The sequence below is a fragment of the Labeo rohita genome, chromosome 16 (assembly GCF_022985175.1).
Source record: "Labeo rohita strain BAU-BD-2019 chromosome 16, IGBB_LRoh.1.0, whole genome shotgun sequence".
Lineage (NCBI taxonomy): Eukaryota > Metazoa > Chordata > Actinopteri > Cypriniformes > Cyprinidae > Labeo > Labeo rohita.
This window is the reverse complement of record NC_066884.1, coordinates 36878655-36900557: the sequence shown is the minus strand read 5'-3', so window position 1 is coordinate 36900557 and position 21903 is coordinate 36878655. Positions and strand designations below refer to the sequence as shown.

Genomic DNA, 21903 nt, shown 5'->3' with positions numbered 1-21903 from the left:
AGAATGAGTGGAAAGACTGAAACTAGAAGTAAAAATGTGTATGATCTTGATATTTATATATATATATATATATATATATATATATATATATATTTTTTTTTTTTTCTATTCAAAGAATCCTGAAAAACTAAACGTATCACAGCTTCTATAAAATGACAAAGCAGCACAACTGTTTTCAACATTGATAATATTCAGAAATGTAAATCAGCACATTAGAATGATTTCCGAAGGATCATGTGACACTAAAGACTGGAGAAATGATGCTAAAAATTCAGCTCTGATCACAGAAATCAATTACAGTTTAAAATATAGTACTGTTTTCTATTGTTATTTTAAACTGTAATAATATTGTTTTTTAAATTCCAGATTTTATCATCACATAAACTCAGCTTTGGTGAGCATAAGAAACTTCTTTCAAAAACATCACCTTTTTTTATTGTTATTATTGTTTTAATTCTAACGCTGTTTTTATAATCTAAATTTTGCACGCAATGTATATGTATATACAAATACATTTGAATGCCTTTTCAAAGCTATTTATTTCCACGTTGCATATTTTTTTTAAAAAATACAATAATAAAAATTTAGATTTTTATCCATCTAGCTGAAATTAGAAACAGGTGAAATGACCAAGTTTAGGGAGATCTAAGCACATCACATTTCTTTGAGAAAACAACACAACCACACAACAAAACTAAACACACACTTACAAAACCCAGCAGCAGTACTGTAACATGACTGACATCAGTCTCACTAACTACAGCTGCTCAATCATAAGACCGATCACTCACAGGCTATACATGTTATACAGAAGCATTACAGCGCCACCTGATGGAACCGAACGAGAACCAGAATAACACCTGCTGTCACACAAGAGCTCTGATACAAAACTTAGTCAGCATGCAGACTGTTTCAAACAAAGGCAGCAGCTTGTGTTGGCTAAATCTTTTACAGAGAAAGCAACCCCAGAAACGCACTATTAAAAAAAAAAAAAGAGATATTTGAGCGTTTCGAAATTTCTATTTTTTTGTCTCCACTTTTAGTGCCCACAAACAAGATCTGAATACCAAATCACCTGACTGAGATGTCAGCATACATTTACGGTTTCATTTACCTACATATGCTGCAGTGCAGACATTCCCTTTTCAGTGAGGCACTTCATCTGATATTTCATTACAGATGTAAGAAAACATGCAACTAAGAAAATAAGATCACTCATGTACCCTTTCATAAAATGTCAAAGGGTTGGTCAGACTAAATTAAACTTTTTCCAAATCTAGTAGATAAACTAGTCTCTTTTAGTAAAAGTCCCTTTCACATTTAAGTAAGACCCTCAAACAAAGCTCTTACATATCTTTTAACATTTCTAATACTTCTAACCCACATTAGCGACTACATGCATTTCAGAAAGTTTATGTTCAAGTGACAAAATTTTTAAAATCCAGAGTTTAGTTGTTCAAGTCAATCACTTACAATATCGCCATAGATTTTATGAACACTGGAGAACCGTTGAAGTATCACGATCATTTGCATAAGTTCATTATTTTATTTTTGGGGTCTACTAGAATACTTTAAATCATATGATTTTTTATTTTATTTTAAGTTTAAAAAAAAAAAAACACATTGTTTTTCTCTTACTGTACATTGTTGTAGCACCTCTTAGCCTGAAACACTGTTTTAGTTCCAGCCTGCTCTGATTGGTCAGCTGATTGCCCAATATGTTACGATTGGCCAGCCGCTTAGAATACGTGCTGGAAATGTAAAGCCCCTGACATTACAGTGTTTATTGCTGCTCATGAAGCCTCAGGAGTAGGGTTGGGTATCGAGAGCCGGTTCCATATTTCCAAGAACTGGGTATTCGAAAAGACACATGCATTTTGGTCCCTGCATTCGAATTTTAATGTGATTTTAAAGCTTAAAATCAAACAAGTTAAGCACAGGAGGGGAAAGAAGATGTGCACCGTTTGGATGCAGCGCACACATCTGAAGCGCGAACACAGTGAACAGTGGTGCCGGTGAGGGTTCCCGACCAGTGTCCGTTCTCGAACCGTTCTGTGCATTTCCATTACAGAAAAGGTTGTTTTTGGGTCAGATCTGACTTCTCTTTGACATTTACTGCCCAATACGCACAAAAGCATGTCAGTACATCATCATAAACAGCCGTTTTTTGGTCGAAATTGAAAGTGAAAATAAACGTGTGAAAACGCATATATAACAGTATTTTTAGATCAGTATGCAATCGGTGTTAAAGAGACAGCAGCCTAATAAACATGCAGGCAGTCATTAATGTTAGTCCAAGAACAAAAAATAAAATAATTTACTGATCTTAACTGAGTATCTTTCGTAACTTTACTGAGGATTAATCTATCATTTATTTATGAAAAGAAACCTGTACCTGCAATTTGTTCTGTTGTATTTATTTATGCTATTGTCAATTTATTAGCTTGTTCCTATTTTATTACTGACTGTTTACTTATTTTTAATAATTTAATGTTTGAATTTTACATTAGTCTAGTTGTTTTTGCTGTGGAATTTTTTGTTAAACCATAGGCAAAAGTTCCTCTTAGGCTTAAGTGTCCTGTAGACTGTTGATTTGCTCATGTTATTCAGCTGCAACAGAAATCTTTGTTAAAAAAAAAAAAAACAAAAAAAAAAAAATGTTTGACAATTCTTTATTGACTACGTTATTGGATTCGAAACTAGGAATTGTTAAGAATCGGAATCGATGAGCAGAATCTGAACCGATAAAATTCAAACGATACCTAACCCTACTCAAGAGTCTCTGCAATACTTGATTCTGATTGGTCAGTTATTTTCATTCAGTTACTGGTACTTCTTTTACATCTTTTTAAATAAATATAAAAAAAAAAAAAAAAATAAATATAATATAATATAAAAAAAATATATATATATATATATATATATATATATATATATATATATATATATATATATATATATATATATATATATATATATATATATATATACATATATATATATATATATATACATATATATATATATATATATATATATATATATATACATATATATACATATACATATATATATAATAATTATAATAATTATAATAATAATAATAATAATATAAATAAAAAAATAAAAAAATTATATATATATATATAAAAATAATATCACACCACTGGACTCCCGCTTGTTTTATTCATCTGCTATAAAATAATGCAGTATTCGTATTGCTGCCGGAAAGATTGTTTTGTGCACCGTAATGGATTTAAGATGTTGAACAGGTAAGATTTTGAAATTCTCTTTTCTCAAACAACATTTTATGACCTTGTGTTTGCTTATGTGGTGAAAAGCTGTGTAGTTAATTATACGACTGTACATTATGCTTTAAATGTCTGTCTTGTCTGAACTTTGTCTAGATTCAAAAGTCATTAGTTAAAAACTATTTTTGTTTGTGGAAGCTTTGCACTTTGAGCTAATAAAATATTTCAACTCGGATCAATACTTTGTCTAATTATTTACTAAATGTAGCAAGTAACGGTGTAACAAATTGGATAATGTACATCCAGCCAATGAGATTTAGATCAGATTTAAAAGTGCTTCCAGTTCAGTGTGTCATATGCATCAGACGTTTAGTGAACATTGTGCACCGAATGAGATGTTGCTCACCCTGCTGGTTTCTCTGGGTCGCTGCTCTCACCACATTTAAAAGTCACTCTTTTGGCACATATCGGCTGTCCTGCAGCAGCCGCTGGACTCCTGGCCGTCACTGGGGAAACGGGTGAGGGTTTCCCACGCCGTTCCTCCTCGACTAGAAGATCCCGGAAGGAACAGGAAGAGGGCGGGGACTGAACGGCTGTCGACCTAACAACACAACGATATAAGGTTTGGATGAAAACATGATTAGCCAATCACAATTTCCAAATGAGACAAAGTTAACGGCTCTGCCAATATCATCCATAGGCTAAGATGTTTTAACTAACATCCCTCATATAAGGTGACCTTATTTATGCATTTAGGTTTCCAACTGTTGTTTTATTTTTGGATGGTCTTTTACTTTAATGGTAAAAACTGAAATAAAATTGTTAGCAATAGTTAAGTGTGTTTAATGCAATAGGAATAATTTTAGGTATACTATTTAAACAAATTGTTAAAAATGTTAAAAAGTATTAGTATCATAGTTAACCAAAAATAAAACTTTTTTTTTTTTTTTTATTACTTGAAATGAAAGTTAACTGAAATAACATTAAAACCTCAATCTTGCCCCTGGTTTCACAAACAAGGCTTAAGCCTAATCCTACACTAAAATGTAAGTCTGAGCTGTTTCAACTGAAAGAAACTTGCACTGACTGATCTTAAAATAAATTTATATAAAAATATATATTTTTAAATATAAAATATATTTATAAAATATAAAACCAGTAATGTATTTTCCTAAGGCACGTTTATAAAAATGACTTATGTCCTAATTGAACAATGGCCTAATCCTGGCTTAGTCTAAGCCCTGTCCGTGAAACCGGGCCTTGATGTCCTAAAATAACTAAAACCAAAACATAAATACAATTAATAAAAACTACATAAACATATAAAAAAAGAAACAAAAGATAAAAATGACAGAAAATATACAAATAAATACAAATTCAATCTATTTATAAAAACTAGTAGTATCTCAATACTAAAAAACAAAAAACATTAATTAGTATATAGAATAACAACCTTTATTTATAAATTTATCAAAAAAAAAAAAAAAAAAAGATTGTTCATTGTTAGATTTTGATAGCAAATGCATTAACTAAATATTAATGAGCCTTACTGTAAAGTGTTTAATTTTGTTAATCTAGCTCATAAACTCACACCTTTGTATAATGTTTTGTGCTTCGCTGAACTATAATGTGCTCTGTGAAGGTAATGACTGAAAAGCAATTTGACCAACAGCATTTAGACATCGTACATAACCGACATGCACGTAATAACATGGCATGCATAAAGGCAGGATCTACACAGAACAGTCAAATCAATTCAAAATTATGTATGAGGACTGTAGAGCATGTCGAACAAAGCCAAATACTGCACATCTAAGCCAATCAAAAAATTAAAGTTAAAAAAAAAAAAAAAAAAAAAAAAAACATATCAGGGGAAAAGAGGACATATGGTCACGCTACATTACACCCACTTCATTTGAGAGACATTTGGAATAAGGCTCTCACCAGGTCTTCGAAGGTTTAACCGGAGTAAGAGACGGTGGTGATTTAGCAGACATGCTCTCTGTGCTGCCCTCTCTGGAGGCCAGAGCCATCATTTTCCTCTGCTTCTGAGACATCTTACTGGGGATAACCGAGACCTTAGTGTTGCTGCTCGAGCTGCTGTTTATAAAAAAGAAATAAGCAGAGAATAGAGCAAAAAACAGAGCACAGGAAATAAACATCTAAACTAGCTGAACTACTATGATACTTACGAGCTGGGACTCTTGGGTGTGGCACCCCGGTTAAGTGAGTTGGCCTCCATCTCCATGATGGCCCTGAGGTCCAGGACCGGAGCCGGTCTACAGACACTGAACATACATTCAGAATTACAGTGACAATAATCAAGAACAACCACTGTTTGCTGTGACAGAGCATTAAAATCACCTCGCTTTGACTGTAGGGATGGGTTCAGGGGTGGACGACTGAGTCGGGACGGGGCCATTCTTCAGAACAGGGGTGCCAGGAGGAGTCTTTAGTCCTATCAGTCCACGCCTCTCATCCTACAAACACCAAATATTCTTATTTGAAGAATGATGACTTAAACGTGACCTTGGACCACAAAATCAGTCATAAGTATCACGGGTATATTTGTAGCAATAGCCAACAATACATTGTATGGGTCAAAATTACTGATTTATCTTTTATGCCAAAAATCATTAGGATATTAAGTAAAGATCATGTTCCATGAAGTTATTTGGTCAATTTCCTACCGTAAATATATCAAAACTTAATTTTTGCATTGCTAAGAACTTCATTTGGATAACTTTAAAGGTGATTATCTTAATATTTGGATTTTTTTGCACCCTCAGATTCCATATTTTCAAATAGTTATATCTCAGCCACATATTGTCCTATCATAACAAACCATACATCAATTGAAAGCATATCCAGCTTTCAGATGATGTATAAATCTCAATTTCAATAAAATAAAAAATAAAAAATTACCCTTATAACTGGTTTTGTGGTCCAGGATCACAATATCAGTTCTTTTACCATTTTATTTTATTATAAAAACTTAAGCAGAGTGAATATTTTAATATTCACATTTATTTTAAATTATAACGGTGCTAAATCATAACACAAAATATACACTACCATAATATTAAGCAAGGATGCATTAAATTGATGAAAAGTGACAGTAAAGACATTTACATTTTTACAAATTTTTTCATTTCAGAGGCTGATCTTTTGAATTTTCTATTGTACAAAAAAAAAAATAACAATTGTAAAAACATGTATCACAGTTTCCTCAAAAGTATTGGGCAGTGCAACCATTTTCAACATTGATCATAATCATAAATGTTTCTTGAGAGGCAAATCAGTATATTAGAATGATTTTTGTAGGATCACATGACACTGAAGACTGGAGTAATGATGCTGAAAATTCAGATTTGATCACAGAAACCAATTACATTTTAACAGATATTCACATAGAAAACTGTTGTTTTAGATTGCAATAATATTTCATATTTTTCCTGTATTTTTTGATCATATTAATGCAGCTTTGAGCATAAGACACTTCTTTCAAAACCAAAAAAAAAAAAAAAATAGTAAACAATTTTACTAGTATATGTACATTTTACTAATAATATTGTTAAAGGGGTCATCGGATGCCCATTTTCCACAAGTTGATATGATTCTTTCAGTGGCTCAGATGTCGGGAGTAAATGACAACCACTATGTTCATTATTACATCCAGGAACACAACACCTCAATCGCTCAATCAGAGATATTCTTGTCTAACTTACATCCCTGCTTCAGCATCACAACAAGGAAAGTTACTGGACTGTGACAGCTGGTCTGAGAACGGCTCGATTTGAAAAAGGGGATATTATTTTACAGATTAATTAACAAGCACTGCATGGATTTTTATCATTATAGGGTAGATTTGTACATACACTGCCAACACACATTAATGTTCAAACAACATGAAAAAGTGAAGTTTGCATCCGATGACCCCTTTAAAATAAATATATATTATATACAAGCAAAAATAATATCTTAAATAATATATACGTTTTATTTCACTACACTAAAATGAATTTAATTTTGGGAAATATTTTGGATTAAATATTACTATATGTACTGCATTCATTAGCAAGTAAAACAGAATACAGTGCCAATGAATGAAATGTCTCTGTGGAGTTTGCGAGTTGATATGATGCAGATGTTGTGGCATTACCTGCGTATCAGGCCTGTCGTGGAAGATGGGGGACTGCAGGTCTCGAGGGCTGCCCGCTCCCATATAACTACCCTCGGAGTCAGATGTGATGAGCTCCTGCAGAGACTCCACTGAACAGGCCTTCACAGAATGACCCAAACCTGTGGAACACAACCAGGTCAACCACATCCAGCCCAAACATCTATATCTATGAAATTATTTCTACAGAAACAATAAAAACGGCCTGATAATTAATTTTTTGTTATGTGATTATCACATGATTTTCATTTTGATCAGTGGTTCTCAACCCCACTGTCCAACACACCGAGGGATCTGATAATCCCTTATTCCCAAGTAAAAGCAATATAGAGAGTGATGCTCTGCTCAAACACAGTTAATCAGTGTGTTTAATATGCAGGGTGAGTAAGCAGACCTGCAGCGGGTGGACTCTGGATGACGTCAGTAGGAGAGCTATGGATGACATCTGACAGATTGTATCCGCCAGAACTATCCGAGCGCCGCCGGGGTTTCCTCTTAGCTCTCATCTTGGCCTTCTTCAGCAGGCTATCGCTAGATTGAACACAGAGAGGACTCTGAGTACAGCTGGACAATCATTCATATCCACATTACAGTGTCTGAGCAGGAAGATTTCACACCTGGAGTGGTCGGCTTCAGAGCCGCTTTTACAGTCCACAGCTGAGTCCCACTCTCGATCCTCATAGGCACTGAGATCCGGAGCGTCGGCATACGGTGTAATGAGACGTCTCTGCATGGCTGGGATCTGTCAGAGGAGTCTGACGTCAGGATCTCTGAGCAGAGCTTTAATAAAGCACATGAGAGTGATGATTTAAACTTACCATTCTCCTGTACGCAGCTGTTAGATCCACGAGGACGTCATCGCTCAAGATCTCCAATGCTCTGACAGACACAAGAACAACATCTGTTAGCATTAAGTAGGAAGAAATAAATACTTTTATTTGTCAAGGATGCATTAAATTTGTTACAAGTGACAGTGAAGACATTTATGTTGTTACAAAAGATTTCCATTTTGAATAAATGCTGTTCTTTTCAACTTTCTATTCATCAAAGAATCCTGAAAAATAAAATGCATCACAGTTTCCACAAAAATATGAAGCAGTGCAACCGTTTTCAACATTGATAATGATCAAATGTTGACTGGAGTAATGATGCTAATCAATTACGGTTTAAAGAAGAAGTCCACTTCCAAAACAAAGATTCACATATAATGTACTCAACCCCTTGTCATGATAGATGTTCATGTCTTTCTTTCTTCAGTCGTAAAGAAATTATGTTTAAGAAAAACATTTCAGCATTTTTCTCCATATAATTGACTGATATGGTGCCCTGAGTTTGATCTTCCAAAATGTAGTTTAAATGCGGCTTCAAACGATCCCAGATGCGGTTGTAAATGATCCCAGCCAAGGAAAAAGGGTCATATCTAGCGAAACGATTGGTTATTTTCATTAAAGTTCAGGGAGAGCAAGACAAGACGAGGGTTTGAGATTAAAAAGTATTTAAATTGTATTTTTTTTTTAATGAAAATAACAGATCATTTCGTTATTTTCATAATCCTGAAATGTTTTCCTCGAAATACAATTTTACAATTTCTTTATGACTGAAAAAAGAAAGACATGAACATCTCGGATTACAAGGGAGTGGGTACATTATATGTATACATTATATGACTTCTCCTTTAACAGATATTTCACATAGAAAAAGCTATCATAAATTGTAATAATATTTCACAATATTACTGTTTTACTGTATTTTTATTAAATAAATGCAGCCTTGGTGAGCAGGACAGACTTGTCTTCTGAGATTGTCTTGACTCAATCTTAGGGTGCTTTCGCACCTGTAGATCGATTGCTTTGTTCCGAAATCAGGATTAAAATTATTACAGTGCTGCTTCTTATTCTTGGTGCGGTTCACTTGTGTGTGTTAATACAAGTCACGCGTGAGTAAACTGTCCTCTCATTGGTTTAATCAAGTTCCGTTCAGCTGTCATCCGTCAGGACGGAACAACAACAGCTTTGCTGTCGTTATATTAATCTATATTTTTGAGCAGGAGGCCAAGGATTCGTCGGAAAACATTTTTAAAAATGCACCTACTACAAAGAGAGCAGTAAGACGGCATTATAAAATAATGAGCACACCTTGATTTTGAATGGCGAAGACGTGCCCACGCACAGACATTCACATGTGCATTTTAAGAGGTATTAGCAAAACAACAAAGCTACTGCTGTTCACAGAGCAGTAATTACCCATTATGCACTTTGATATAGCCTAGTTCATTGGTCCGTTGGATCGGATTGCTTTCTCACTACAACCGCTCCAGAATTTGTTTTAAATCGAGCCGAGACCACCTCGTTCAGGCGATCTCAGACTGGTTGTTTTGGCACAGATCTGAGCACGATTGTCGCGTTCACATAGCATCAGGCTCTGAAACAAAGTGCCAGGTGTGAAAGCACCGTTACTGGCCCCAAAATTTTGAGGTTACTACTCACTACTTCGTATAAATGCATAAACGCTATAACTTAAAATCACAAAAAAAAATTCTTTAATACATGTCTGCATTAATATAATAAAATTTGACACAAACATACCCACATTTCTGACACAATACCACTGTAAAGTTAGTGCTACTACAGTAAATCTGTGGTAATTGATGGCGATCTGTAAATTAAAAAGCCTTCTGACTGTATTGTTTCACACAGTGTTTCTCCTGTTTGTCAGCGCCAATTGTGTTATTCGCTGAATTCATGCGCTTCACACTGGCGCTGTTCAGCAACCGTCAGAGACTGAAGGCATCTACTCTAGTAAGTTTGCACCGTGCCGCCACTTGAACTTTGATCCGAGCAGATAAACGGTCCAAGTGGCACGCTTTGACTAACGCTCTTTTGTTCCACCTTTGCCGCATAAATATTATATTGAACATTGATCGAACTCTTGTTATCGTTTATCGAAGAAACTCATATCGTGCGACAATTGTCGTTATCGATTTATCGCCCAGCCCTATTCACATTTTTACATTTAAAAGTGAAAATCCAACCTCATTCTTAAATATAGCAGAGCTAAACACAAGAAAACGCATGGCAAAGTGTAAACTGCAAGCTATTAGGTTAGAGGAAAATCTTAAGATACTTTAAAGCATGCGAGATGTAAAGTATTTATACAGAAGGGTTTGTGGGTCTCAATCTCACCTGGACTCCAGCAGCGCCGCCATGTTGAGGACGATGAACTGCAAACAGGACAGTTTGAGCTGATCAGCATTGTATATGGTGGCAAACTCCAGCAATTCTGCTGCGTTCTTCAGCGTCACTGCATACAATGCATAGAAAAAACGTTATCTGAAGGCTCATGAACTAAATCGTGATGATCCTCATGCTGCTTTTTATCAACTGGCCAATTATGATTTTGAAAATGACAGTTGTTTGCTTAGCATGCAGTAGCATAATAGCTAAATTGGTTAAATAGGTCTTGTTTTTAGCAATGACAACAATGATGTAATTACAAACCAATCAGAGCACACGTTACAGGAGAAACGTGAAAAAATAATTACAGTGCTTCATACAGAGCTTATTTCAATTTGCAATTGTAGTCGTAGTGTGTAGTGTTTGTGTGGAGTTCCAGTTAATATATTTTACTAGATATCATAAACTACAATTGTTGATTTTATCTGGCATAAAATGCCAAAAACATGCTCTGAACAACATCCATCATCTTTTTAAAACTCCTGCCCTTATGACTCTCGTTCTTCCACTGAACACAAAACAAGACGTTAGGCAGAATTGTAAACTGAATATGTTTAAGCTGTTCTTTTCTACTCAATGAAAGTTAATGAGAACTAAAGCTGTTGAGCACCAAAAACAACATATGGCCAGTTCAAAAGTTTAGGATCAGTAAGATTTTAAGAATTTAATACTTTTATTCAACAAAGATGCATGAAATTGATTAAGAGGCATTAAAGTCATTTTAAATGTTACAAAAATGTCTATTGAGTCATTCCGTGTCAACTCAACCAGAGGCCCCAGCTGAAATTTTAGATTTTGCTAATATTTTTACTGAAGAAAGATAGACATGTATAGTGATGAAAGCCAAAATATATGTCATTGATGAATATTTACTGAGTAATCCACTATTTTGTAGAGGGAGGTCAAAAAGGCAATTTTCACCTTAGATACAGAGTCGTTACAGGGAAAAAAAAAAAAAAAAAAAAAAAAAAAAAAAAAAAAAATGGCAGCATCATTATCTTATTTGTGACCAACATTTGGTTTTCAACCACCGAAAATGGGTAACATTAACCAATCTGGATTTCCTCATAGAGATCCCCATATCTCAGGGACTGAATGATGTAGGGCCTCGACAATTAAGATTCCAAAAGAAAAGTTTATGAAGAACTAGAATCTAAAATCATGATATATTTAATCTTCTTGAGTTATAGGCACATGAACTTTGGAAAAAGAATATTTATGGCACTCAGACTGGCTTGTTAAATGCAGTTGTGTTGACAGAGGAAACAAGAAACATCTCTAGTTTTAACATTATTTGTTCTGCAGACTCCTCTAGTAGTATCATATTTTTTCAAACTGACCCACATTTGGTTTTTGACCACTGAAAATGTGTAAATTTTAATGATTTACTCCTGGAGCCATATTGAAATCCAACATCTCTGGAACTGAATCTCATAGGGCCTTAAAAATAAAGATGCCAAAAGGAAAGTTTGTTAACACCCAATATGTAAAAGGGCATTAAAATATCTTTAATACTTCTTGAGGTACAGGCATGCAAACTTTGGAAAAAACTTGAAAAGTTCTGTTTCCTTGTTTTTTAATGATCACCATTGCCACATAATGCAACACAGATTTTGTCTTTCAGCACTATACATGTATATCTAAAAAAATATTAGCTAAACAAAAAGTTAAAATTTGGTTGATTTGACACGGAATGACCCTATTTGAAATACCTTTTGAACTTTCTATTTATCGAAGAATCCTGAAAAATAAAATGCATCACCTTTTCCACAAACACATTGGGGAGCACAACTGTTTTCAACACTGATAATAATCAGAAATGTCCGTTGAGCAGCAAATCAGCATATTAGAATGATTTCTGAAGGATCATGTGATACTGAAGACTGGAATAATAACGCTGAAAATGTAGTTTTGATCACAGCAAATGAATTACAGTTTATAATATGCCTACACAGAACACAGCTATTTGAAATGATAATATTTCACAATATTACTGTTTTTACTGTATTTTTTATCAAATAAATGCAGCCTTGGTGAGCAGAAGTTTGGCAGAAGTTTTCTGAAGCCATGTCCTTATAACAGACCGAAATTAAAGTCATTTATTTTCTATTTTAACTGCTTGCATATAAGCAGACTGGGCAATTTACAAATACTTTAATTTATATTTCACATAAAGAAAGAAAAGCATGTGTGTTTGCAATGACAGTAAAGGAAATAATGCTTGAATCTTCATTTATAGGTTAATTATTCCTCTACTAGAGGCACATTTCAGAAAAGAGACCGCACACTTACGGTTCTCAGTGATGGCGACCTCACAGATCTCCTTCAGCCTGGTGATCAGCAGCTGATCCGCCACCACCAGCACATTACACACAAACTCCACATTCACAGACTCTGCGATATAAAGAGAGACGAGGATTACACCCACAAAGACAAAACAGGAGACAAAAACCACCAAGCGCAAAGTCTGGGGTGAAACCTTTGACAGTGGGAGATTCATCTGTGTAGATGTACTCCAGAATAGCCTGCAGGATCTCAGAGGTGGTGGGCATATCCAGTGCAGTGCAGCTGCTGGCCTGAAGAGGGCAGAAGACATTCACATCAACACAACAGTTCAAGTTCAAAGAGATGCAGCTGCTGCTTCATGTCATTTCATCATACCTCAATCCAGGGGCTGCCCAACATACTGTTGAAATACTCTGTAGAAATAAGAGTTGAAATTAAATCACCGAAAAACACACCACGATGCATTACATTAAAATAATAATCAATACTTTCTTTCCACTGTAAAACACGCATAAGAATGTCTAAGATGCTAAATGAAGGTGAATAGGGACTGCCAAGCCCTAAAAGACCATACAATTTTCAGCAAGAAACTTAAAAGAAATGTAAAAACAAAACGTAAAAAGAAAATAAATAAAATGAATTATGGGTGATTTCTACATTTTATAGTCATTTGGAAAATAACAGCAAAGGCATTCTGCTAAATCTCTTAGCTTTGCTTCAAAAGGTTATAAAAAGGCCTGAAGTTAATAAAGTGTCCACAAACGGTTAAAAACATTCAGACCAAACATTTCAATCTGTAATCTTATTTACTTATAATAACTAAGCAGAGAGACATTACAAAAGTTTTGAACATGAAATCTTCACCAAAGCTGCTTTTTTTAATCAAATACAGTGATTTTTTTTTAATGTTTGTAACATTTTTTTTTTTTTCATTTTATGTCTATAGTGTAAGTTTTTGTTATTTCACTACTTCAATAATTTAAAATAAAAAAAATAGAAAAGTTGCCTTAGCATTTAGTTGAAATAAAATAAGTTCAGGATTAAAATATTATATTTTATTTATTTCAGCCTATGTAAAAATATGTGAAAATATGCGAGTGCTCCCGCCGGCGCCTTAGCCGACCCCAGGACGTTAATTTATCTCAACTTATGAAGAGGTTTGTGTGTTTAGCTTTGTGTTTTTTAGCTTTGAGGGAGACATACAGTTGAGGTCAAAAGTTTACATACACCTTGCAGAATCTGCAAAATATTAATTATTTTAAATAAGATATTTGACCTGAATAAGACATATAGTCCACAAGAGACAATAACAGCTGAATTTATAAAAATGACCCCGTTCAAAAGTATTTTATGTATTACATATACTTGATTCTTAATACTGTGTTGTTACCTGAATGATCCACAGCCATTTTATTTTTATTTGTTTGTTTAGTGATAGTTGTTTATGAGTTCCCATGTTTGTCATGAATATTTTAACTGCCTGCTGTTCTTCAAGAAAATTATTCAGGTTACACAAATTCTTTGGTTATTCAGCATTATTGTGTTTTTGAACCGTTTCCAACAATGGCTACATGATTTTGTGATCCATCTTTTAACACTGAGGACAACTGAGGGACTCATATGCAACTATTACAGAAGGTTCAAACACTTACTGATGCTCCAGAAGGAAACACGACGCATTAAGAGCCAGGGGTGAAAACTTTTGATCAGAATGGAGATGTGTACATTTCTCTTATTTTTCCTAAATATCTTTTTTTGTTTGTTTCATTTAGTACTGCCCTTCAGAAGCTACAGAAAATATGTTTTTCAGTACACAAAAGTTAAATTTACCCTGATCATCAAATTCAAAAAGTTTTCACCCCCGGCTCTAACGCATCATTTTTCCTTCTGGTGCATCAGTGAGCGTCTGAACCTTCTGTAATAGTTGCATACGAGTTGTCAGTTGTCAAGATGGATCTCAAAACCAAATACACAAAAATGCTGAAAAACCAAAGAATTTGTGGGACCTGAAGGATTTTTCTGAAGAACAGCGGCAGTTTAACTGTTCAGGACAAACAAGGGACTCATGAACAACTATCACTAAACAAAAAACACAGGTAACAGCTAAGAATCAAGTGTATGTAAACTTTAGGATGGGGTCATTTTTATAAACTATTATTTATCTCTTGTGGACTATATGTAAAAGTCCTATGTGAAATATCTTATTCAGGTTAGTACTAAATAAATAAAAAAAATTCCCTCTCATTTTGGTAAAATAATTAACATTTTGCAAATTCTGCAAGGTGTATGTAAACTTTTGTCTGTGTGTATGTCAACTATATGTCTCCCTCAAAACACTTTTTTTTCCCCTAAAATAATTCAAAAGTCTGAATCAGTGTGCATAAAGTCAGTGGAGCCAAGTGTGAAATAAAACATCTGATCTCACCCAGCCGGGCACACAAAACGCATTTGTGACAGGGAAACTCTTTGCCATCCTCCGAGCGCAGCGTGACGTCACAGAAGTATGAGCTGAGGACACACAATGAGAAGATCTGTATTCAAAGCTACTCAAAGAGTGTATGATCTACACTGATGCTTCAACACAACAACATACCACTTTTTCTGGTTGAATCGCAGCTTGTTGCCCGACTTCTTCTGCACCACACTGATCTTCCCATTTTCAAACTTCACCCCATCAAGCCTAGTACAATACATCAGCAATTTTTATAGTAAATCTAGACAGCAGGATGGTGATTAATGGTTAATATAAGTTCTGATGTAATGGTACCAAATGAACTGTACATTGCTTAATTAAAATGAAGTCTTGTTCTAACAAAATTCTGAGTGCCATCAGAATGATTTTTGAAATTTGTTTTTTACAAACTTTCTTACAGCTTTTGTTTTCTCAAGATGTTAACTGATGGACTGGAGTGGTGTGGATTACTTGTGGATTATTGTGGTGTTTTTAATCAGCTGTTTTGACTCTCATTCTGATGGCACCCATTCACTACTTGGCCACTACTTGGAGTCAGGGTTCATACAGATACTGTAAAATGAAATTCCAGGACTATCAAGGACTGTTCAAGCACTACTTTCTCACTTAGCGAACAATATCTTCTATTTCAAATGACAAAAACAGAGATAGATAAATAAAAATATACTAATAAAAAAAGGGCACAAATAAAGTGAAGCACATGCAAAGTATTACTACTAAAATATTACAAAGTATACTACATTTCTACTAGTAAAACCTCGGTTATTTTCCTTAAGGTATTTGTATTTGTGTATACTTTTTTCTTTGTTTTGTTATTATAACTGCACTGCCTTAATGGTTTGATATTTTCTATAAAAAAAAATAAAAATAAAAAATAATAATAATAATAATAATAATAATAATAATAATAATAATACAAATATTCGCCAAATCGCTTCAAATTCTCATTCTGAAGCAAAAGATTTGCGAACCTGCTCTGAAAGCCCAATCTGAATCAAATGATTAGCGATCGACGATCCAAAGTTCCAATCTAAATCAAATGATTCACGATCCACTCTCTGAAGAACCATTTCAGTTTAGGACAAATCACAAATCATTTCTTTTGAATTATTCAATTTGCGAAATGATTCACAAACCCGCTCCAATTTAAAATCAAATGATTTGGGATACGTACCCCAAAGTTCCGATCTAAATCAAATAATTTGCAATAGGCAATTTTAAGTCCCGATCTGAATCAAATGATTCACGACCCAATTGGAGCGCTTCGAAAGAATGAATCATTTTGCGAAGCAATGGTTCAGCTGATTTGGAGTTTAGAAAAGCTTCTTTTCACCCATCACTACGTGTTTAAAATCGTTTCAGGCAATGTTGGAATTCGAAAAATAAACTGTGAACTTACTGGTGAATCGCTTGAAATTAAGGATTGAGTCACAAGTTTGAAACAATCTGAGCGGTTCCAGCATAAATGACTCAACTGATTTGGTTTGTCTGTTCCTGTACACGACACTGTCAGTACGACTACTGACTTAGCTCAATTGCTTTCTGACATTAACTTAAAAGGGTATGATGTTTTTTTTTAATTGTGTGAATTTTGCATCAAAAAATTTGCTTCTTGACAAAATTAAACATTTAGTTTTTAGATACACTGCCTTTCAATAATTCAAACACTTTTCAAGTACCTCTTCAGGAATATTGTTATTTTCAACAGTTTTCCAGGTCTTAAATTTAAAAAAAAAAAAAAAAAAAAAAAAAAAAAAAAAAAAAGTCAAATTCAAGTACTTCAAGCACTTTAAGCACCTTGTACGAACCCTGGAGAGTACATTTTCAGCAAATGTGCATTTTTTGTACTATACACACACACACTTAACATACGTCAACTTTAGGGGAAAAAACACTCTTAAAAGCATCTCACCGTGCTGAGAGGCTCCCCAAGCCCAGTTTTTTAGCGACGCCCTGCAGCATCTTCACAGGATTTTGTCCAGATTCCCCGACATTTCCGCTCTTGCCTTTTTTCCCTGACTTGGTGCTTTTGGTCTTGGGCTTCTCTGCATCCTCACGAGTCTTAGCAGGAAGAGAGCGGTACACATCCAGAGCGGATCGGTTCTCCAGCCCTAGAGCCTGCAGACTGTGGATCAGCTGCTGCTGCGGTTCAGGATCGGAGCTCTGGTTAGAGCGAGGGACGACGGGCCGGGTCCCATGAATCAGCATCTCGCAGGAGTCTGTGTAGATGAACTCAAGCGCTTGCTCCAGCATCTCAGGAGGAACCTTCTCCAGGACCAACAGATCACAGCCCACAGCGTCTTCCCCTTTCTTCACCTCTCCATCTCCTACACCCTCTTTACAGCCCTCTGGGAGAAGCACTTTACGGAAGAAGTCAGACCGCATAGACAGGATGTATTTGTGCGCTGCGAAGGTGCGATCTCCAGCCTGTAGGGTCACGTCATGGATGCTGTCTGTCTCATCGGCTTCGGCCAGGAGGCGCTGGAAGTGCTGAGGGGATTTGGACGCAGAAGCGCTGGGAACTTCATACAAGCTAAAGAACGGAGAGAAGTTAACTTAACACAAGTAGGCTGAAAATATAACAGAACATGAGAACATATGGGAACCAGTTCAGAACTAGGAATACAGGAGCATGATGACTTAAAATGACAAATAATTTGATTCAATTAATGGTTTTTGAAAGCAGCGTTATTTTAATATCTGGATACTATTATAGGTTTTATTTTAGATTTTTCACTATTTTATTTTCAATTTTAATTTTAGGTAAAGTTTTAGTATTTTTGTGTGTTTGTCATTTTTTGAAATTACATAAAATTAAAATTACATGATATCAAACTAACTTTTTAAATGTTTTATTTCAGCTAATGTTTATTTTTATTTCAAGTGACCTATTTTTATTTAACTGTATTAAATGCATGCATTCTTTCACTTTTGCAGGCATAAATACTGTGTTTTTGTGCAGTTTTCAAGCACCTGAGTTCCTATTGCAGCACTGAAACTGAGCTTGCAGTCAGATCTTTGGGCCTATTTACACTGGCCACTTCATGGATTTTAATAAAAAAAAAAAAAAAGTTTCTAACCATATATACACATAGTTAAGATTACAAACCAAACCAAACTGGTTTATTCACTTTTAAAAGGGAGGAGAAAATGCCTCTCATTTTTTTTTGCAGCTGATGTGGCTCTGTGTCCAAATAAACTTATTCATCAACTGGTAACAAGGCTGAAACTAATGCAGTACTTACAGTCTTTTCCCATGTGTTAAGATGGTTAATCAACTTCCAGTGTTTATCTCTTAAAAAATGACAATTTTGTAATTTCCTGTTTTCGTTTGGTATACAAAAAAAAAAAAAAAAAAATCATTATTTGATTTTAAGGACATTTCTCTTTATCTTTGTATAATAAACAACTTTGATCAGAAGGAACTGGAACTATTCAGTGACACTGAAAGCCCGACATGTTAGACTTTAAGCAAATGAAAAGTTGTTTAGTCACACACATCTATGCTCTTACTCATCATCATTATCCACACCTGGTTTTGGGATCGGCTTGTAGCACTCCGAAATTCCGGCCCTTTGAATCCATGGTGATGCTGACGGCTCTGTGGACGTAAGGAACCTTCTCCAAACGGATTCGTTCATAAACACCGCCACCGTCTGAGTGCCCTGACACTTCTATGCCTCCATCTGACACAACAGAGCATTCATATATCATTTCATAGAATCCTATTTTATTTATATTATATTAAGAGTTGAACTGATGGTCTCAGTACCTTTTTTGTCTACAGATTTCTTGTACTGGCCCAACCACTGTCCACTGAAGCCCTCTCCATCCTGAGTAACAAACATCATGCTGTTTTTGCTCAGGGCGATGTCTGACATGAAGACCTGTCGGCCGTACGCCCAGCGACACTGCCTCACTGATGTACCCGTAGAGCGCCAGCAAAACACCTGATAGATCAGAAAAAGACAGCAGGAATATGAATATAGTGAATACAAAAAGCCAAAAAACACACAGGCAGAAGTCTGAGGCCCTATGGAATTGCGTTACATTTATTTCTGTTCATTGTTTGTGATTTTCTGGATTTTTTTTCTGTACTTTGTTGTTAAATTAAATTTTAGGGAAAAAAAAATTATGTCTAATTAAAATCAAGAAACCTATACAATTTAGCAAAATTAATTTCAAGTTTAATAAAAATGCAATTTTTAAGGCTTAATGGAATAAGTTTTTTTCCCCTATATTCTGATTTATTTTCCTGTTTTAATATATTTGGATTCCTTTTTAATTACACCCTTTTTCATTTAATCCTTGTTTAATTACATTTTAACAATCAAATAATCAATTTAATTCATACTGTAATCATTTAATAATTATATTTTTTACAATAACAGGGCTTAATGAATATATCTTTTTTTGTGCGTGTTGTCGGTTGTAATTTTTTCTGGATTTATAATTTAATGCAAATTTACTATCAAAAATGGTTGTAATCAAATTGAGACATAAAACATTAACGATTTAATTTATCCTGAAATGTAATCTAAAAATATTTCCTTTTCCTTCGCTTCTAAGTGTAAACTTATATTTTGAAGCGTTGAAGTGTATATGATACAACAACAGTTTTATGAAATGAAAGGGTAAAATGTTGATGAAGTGACTCTCAGAACAGCTCTGGAGATGAAGTTCATGTGTGAAGTAGCAGATGCTAAAAACACCACATTTTATTCACGCAGAGATACGACGAACACGCAAACTTCATATTTAAATAGTTTTTTTTTTGGCTTGTAATATTCATAAACACTAATGCATATCACAATTTGATTAACTGCTCTGCCCTACTTTTGATGTAATCATCCAAAATATGCCAAATTCCTTGACATTATACATTAAATTCCATTTTTATAACTGGATTCCACAATTGCATCTGCGTTCTCCACATCACAGAAAATCTCAAGTCAGACTTCTTAGAAAAGCAGTAATGCGCCTCTCATCAAACCAACAAGCCACATGATTAGAGGAACCAGGGTTTTTTTTTTAAATCCCTTATGAGCAATAGCAAAAATGATGGCGTTTGCTAAGGCAGGCATTTAATAAACAGATGGAGTGACAAGCTGTAAAAGATATAAAAGCAAATAAGTCTGGCACATTACCAGACATTTAGGCAAACCAAATGCCAGCATTAAAATAAGAAGCTTTTATTATAGGAAAACCATGTGTTTCTAAAATATACAGCTATGAAAACACACCGTGAAAATGCAAAATCATTAAGCATGACTAAATCCAACTTGGACTCCATTCCACTAACTGGGCTGGTCCAGCTGATAGCTTTTTATCAGACACGTACTGAGCCACAAGACTGAACATCTTGGTTAGGCAGACGTTTTAACCAGATAGCTGGACGTCACAATATATCATAGGGGGGAATTTTCAGTAATAAAAATGAAATACTATTTGGACATTTAATAAGTAGCAAAAATGGTTTAGTGGTTCAACAGCCATTCTAGTTGCTAATTATTACTCACAACATTTTTCACAGCACTTAGAGTAGCAAACAGCTTATTTGTGTCATCTGATGCTTGTACGAAAGTGCTGCATTTGATACTATAGATCAAACACTCTTTTACACAGGCTAGGGAATCATGTTGGCAACTGTGGACAGTCACTAGTTTGGTTTAGATTATACCTGTCAGATCGCTACCACTGAATTTGTGTAAATGAAAATCTGCCTAACCTAACTATGGTAAAATATGGTGTGCCACAAGGCTCGGTCTTAGGCTTTGATGTACTGTAGACCACAAACATTTCTATACTTCTTCCAATTCAGATGAAAGTTTTCCATGATGGTGGACTGCACTGAACGGATGTCAAGTAGGGATGTCACAATTCTCAACATAATATTGAACCGTTCAGTATGACATCCACGGTTCAATATGCGCTTGTGAATTGCGTTTTTTCGGTTTTGCATTTAAGAAACTTTGTTTTATTTCTCTCGCAATTTGCTGTATGTGTGCCCGCGACCCGCTTATATTTGGAAAAAAGAAAACACGCAGAGCATCTTCCATTCTAATGACATGCAATGATAAGCCTTTCTGAACCTGTTGTCCAACAAAAGAGTTCTAAAAACAAAAGTTATAAAAAAAAAACATTATAACTTAAGTCACAACATCAGTCGAGTGTTTGAAATAACTTCCTTATGTGATCTGATGTGGATTCTTATCACAGAATGAGGCAGACAATAAATTCTATACTCAAATTCTATGTATGTCGATTAGCAGTGGCTTATGAAAATACACGAGATGGCTTGAAGAACGCAGATAAACCATATATTACTAAACATATATAAATGTTTACTGTCCTTAAATGTCATCATTCAAAATATTTAGTGTTATATCTTGTTTTTATTCAGTTACAGCAATAGCGATGCCTTCAACCATATTAGAGAAGCTGGAACGGAACATCATCAGTGATACTTCTTGGACGCAT

General features: G+C 34.7%; 1 protein-coding gene across 2 annotated transcripts in view; it reads right to left on the bottom strand.

The window, feature by feature from the left end:
• The window catches only part of ibtk (inhibitor of Bruton agammaglobulinemia tyrosine kinase), a 36098-nt gene that overhangs the window by 3831 nt on the left and 10364 nt on the right, over positions 1 to 21903 (bottom strand). Inside the window, exons 10-26 of one of the 2 annotated variants that reach the window (XM_051131240.1) lie at positions 19196 to 19373; positions 18956 to 19109; positions 17336 to 17956; positions 15544 to 15630; positions 15376 to 15458; positions 13326 to 13363; positions 13144 to 13240; positions 12957 to 13058; positions 10614 to 10731; positions 8250 to 8310; positions 8049 to 8173; positions 7826 to 7962; positions 7414 to 7553; positions 5616 to 5731; positions 5444 to 5539; positions 5196 to 5351; positions 3658 to 3852 (exon numbers count right to left, since the gene is read on the bottom strand). In XM_051131240.1, coding sequence (XP_050987197.1) covers positions 3658 to 3852; positions 5196 to 5351; positions 5444 to 5539; positions 5616 to 5731; positions 7414 to 7553; positions 7826 to 7962; positions 8049 to 8173; positions 8250 to 8310; positions 10614 to 10731; positions 12957 to 13058; positions 13144 to 13240; positions 13326 to 13363; positions 15376 to 15458; positions 15544 to 15630; positions 17336 to 17956; positions 18956 to 19109; positions 19196 to 19373 — 2504 coding nt within the window. The remainder of the gene's footprint in view (positions 1 to 3657; positions 3853 to 5195; positions 5352 to 5443; positions 5540 to 5615; positions 5732 to 7413; positions 7554 to 7825; positions 7963 to 8048; positions 8174 to 8249; positions 8311 to 10613; positions 10732 to 12956; positions 13059 to 13143; positions 13241 to 13325; positions 13364 to 15375; positions 15459 to 15543; positions 15631 to 17335; positions 17957 to 18955; positions 19110 to 19195; positions 19374 to 21903) is intronic. The other variant, XM_051131241.1, reaches the window with a different exon arrangement.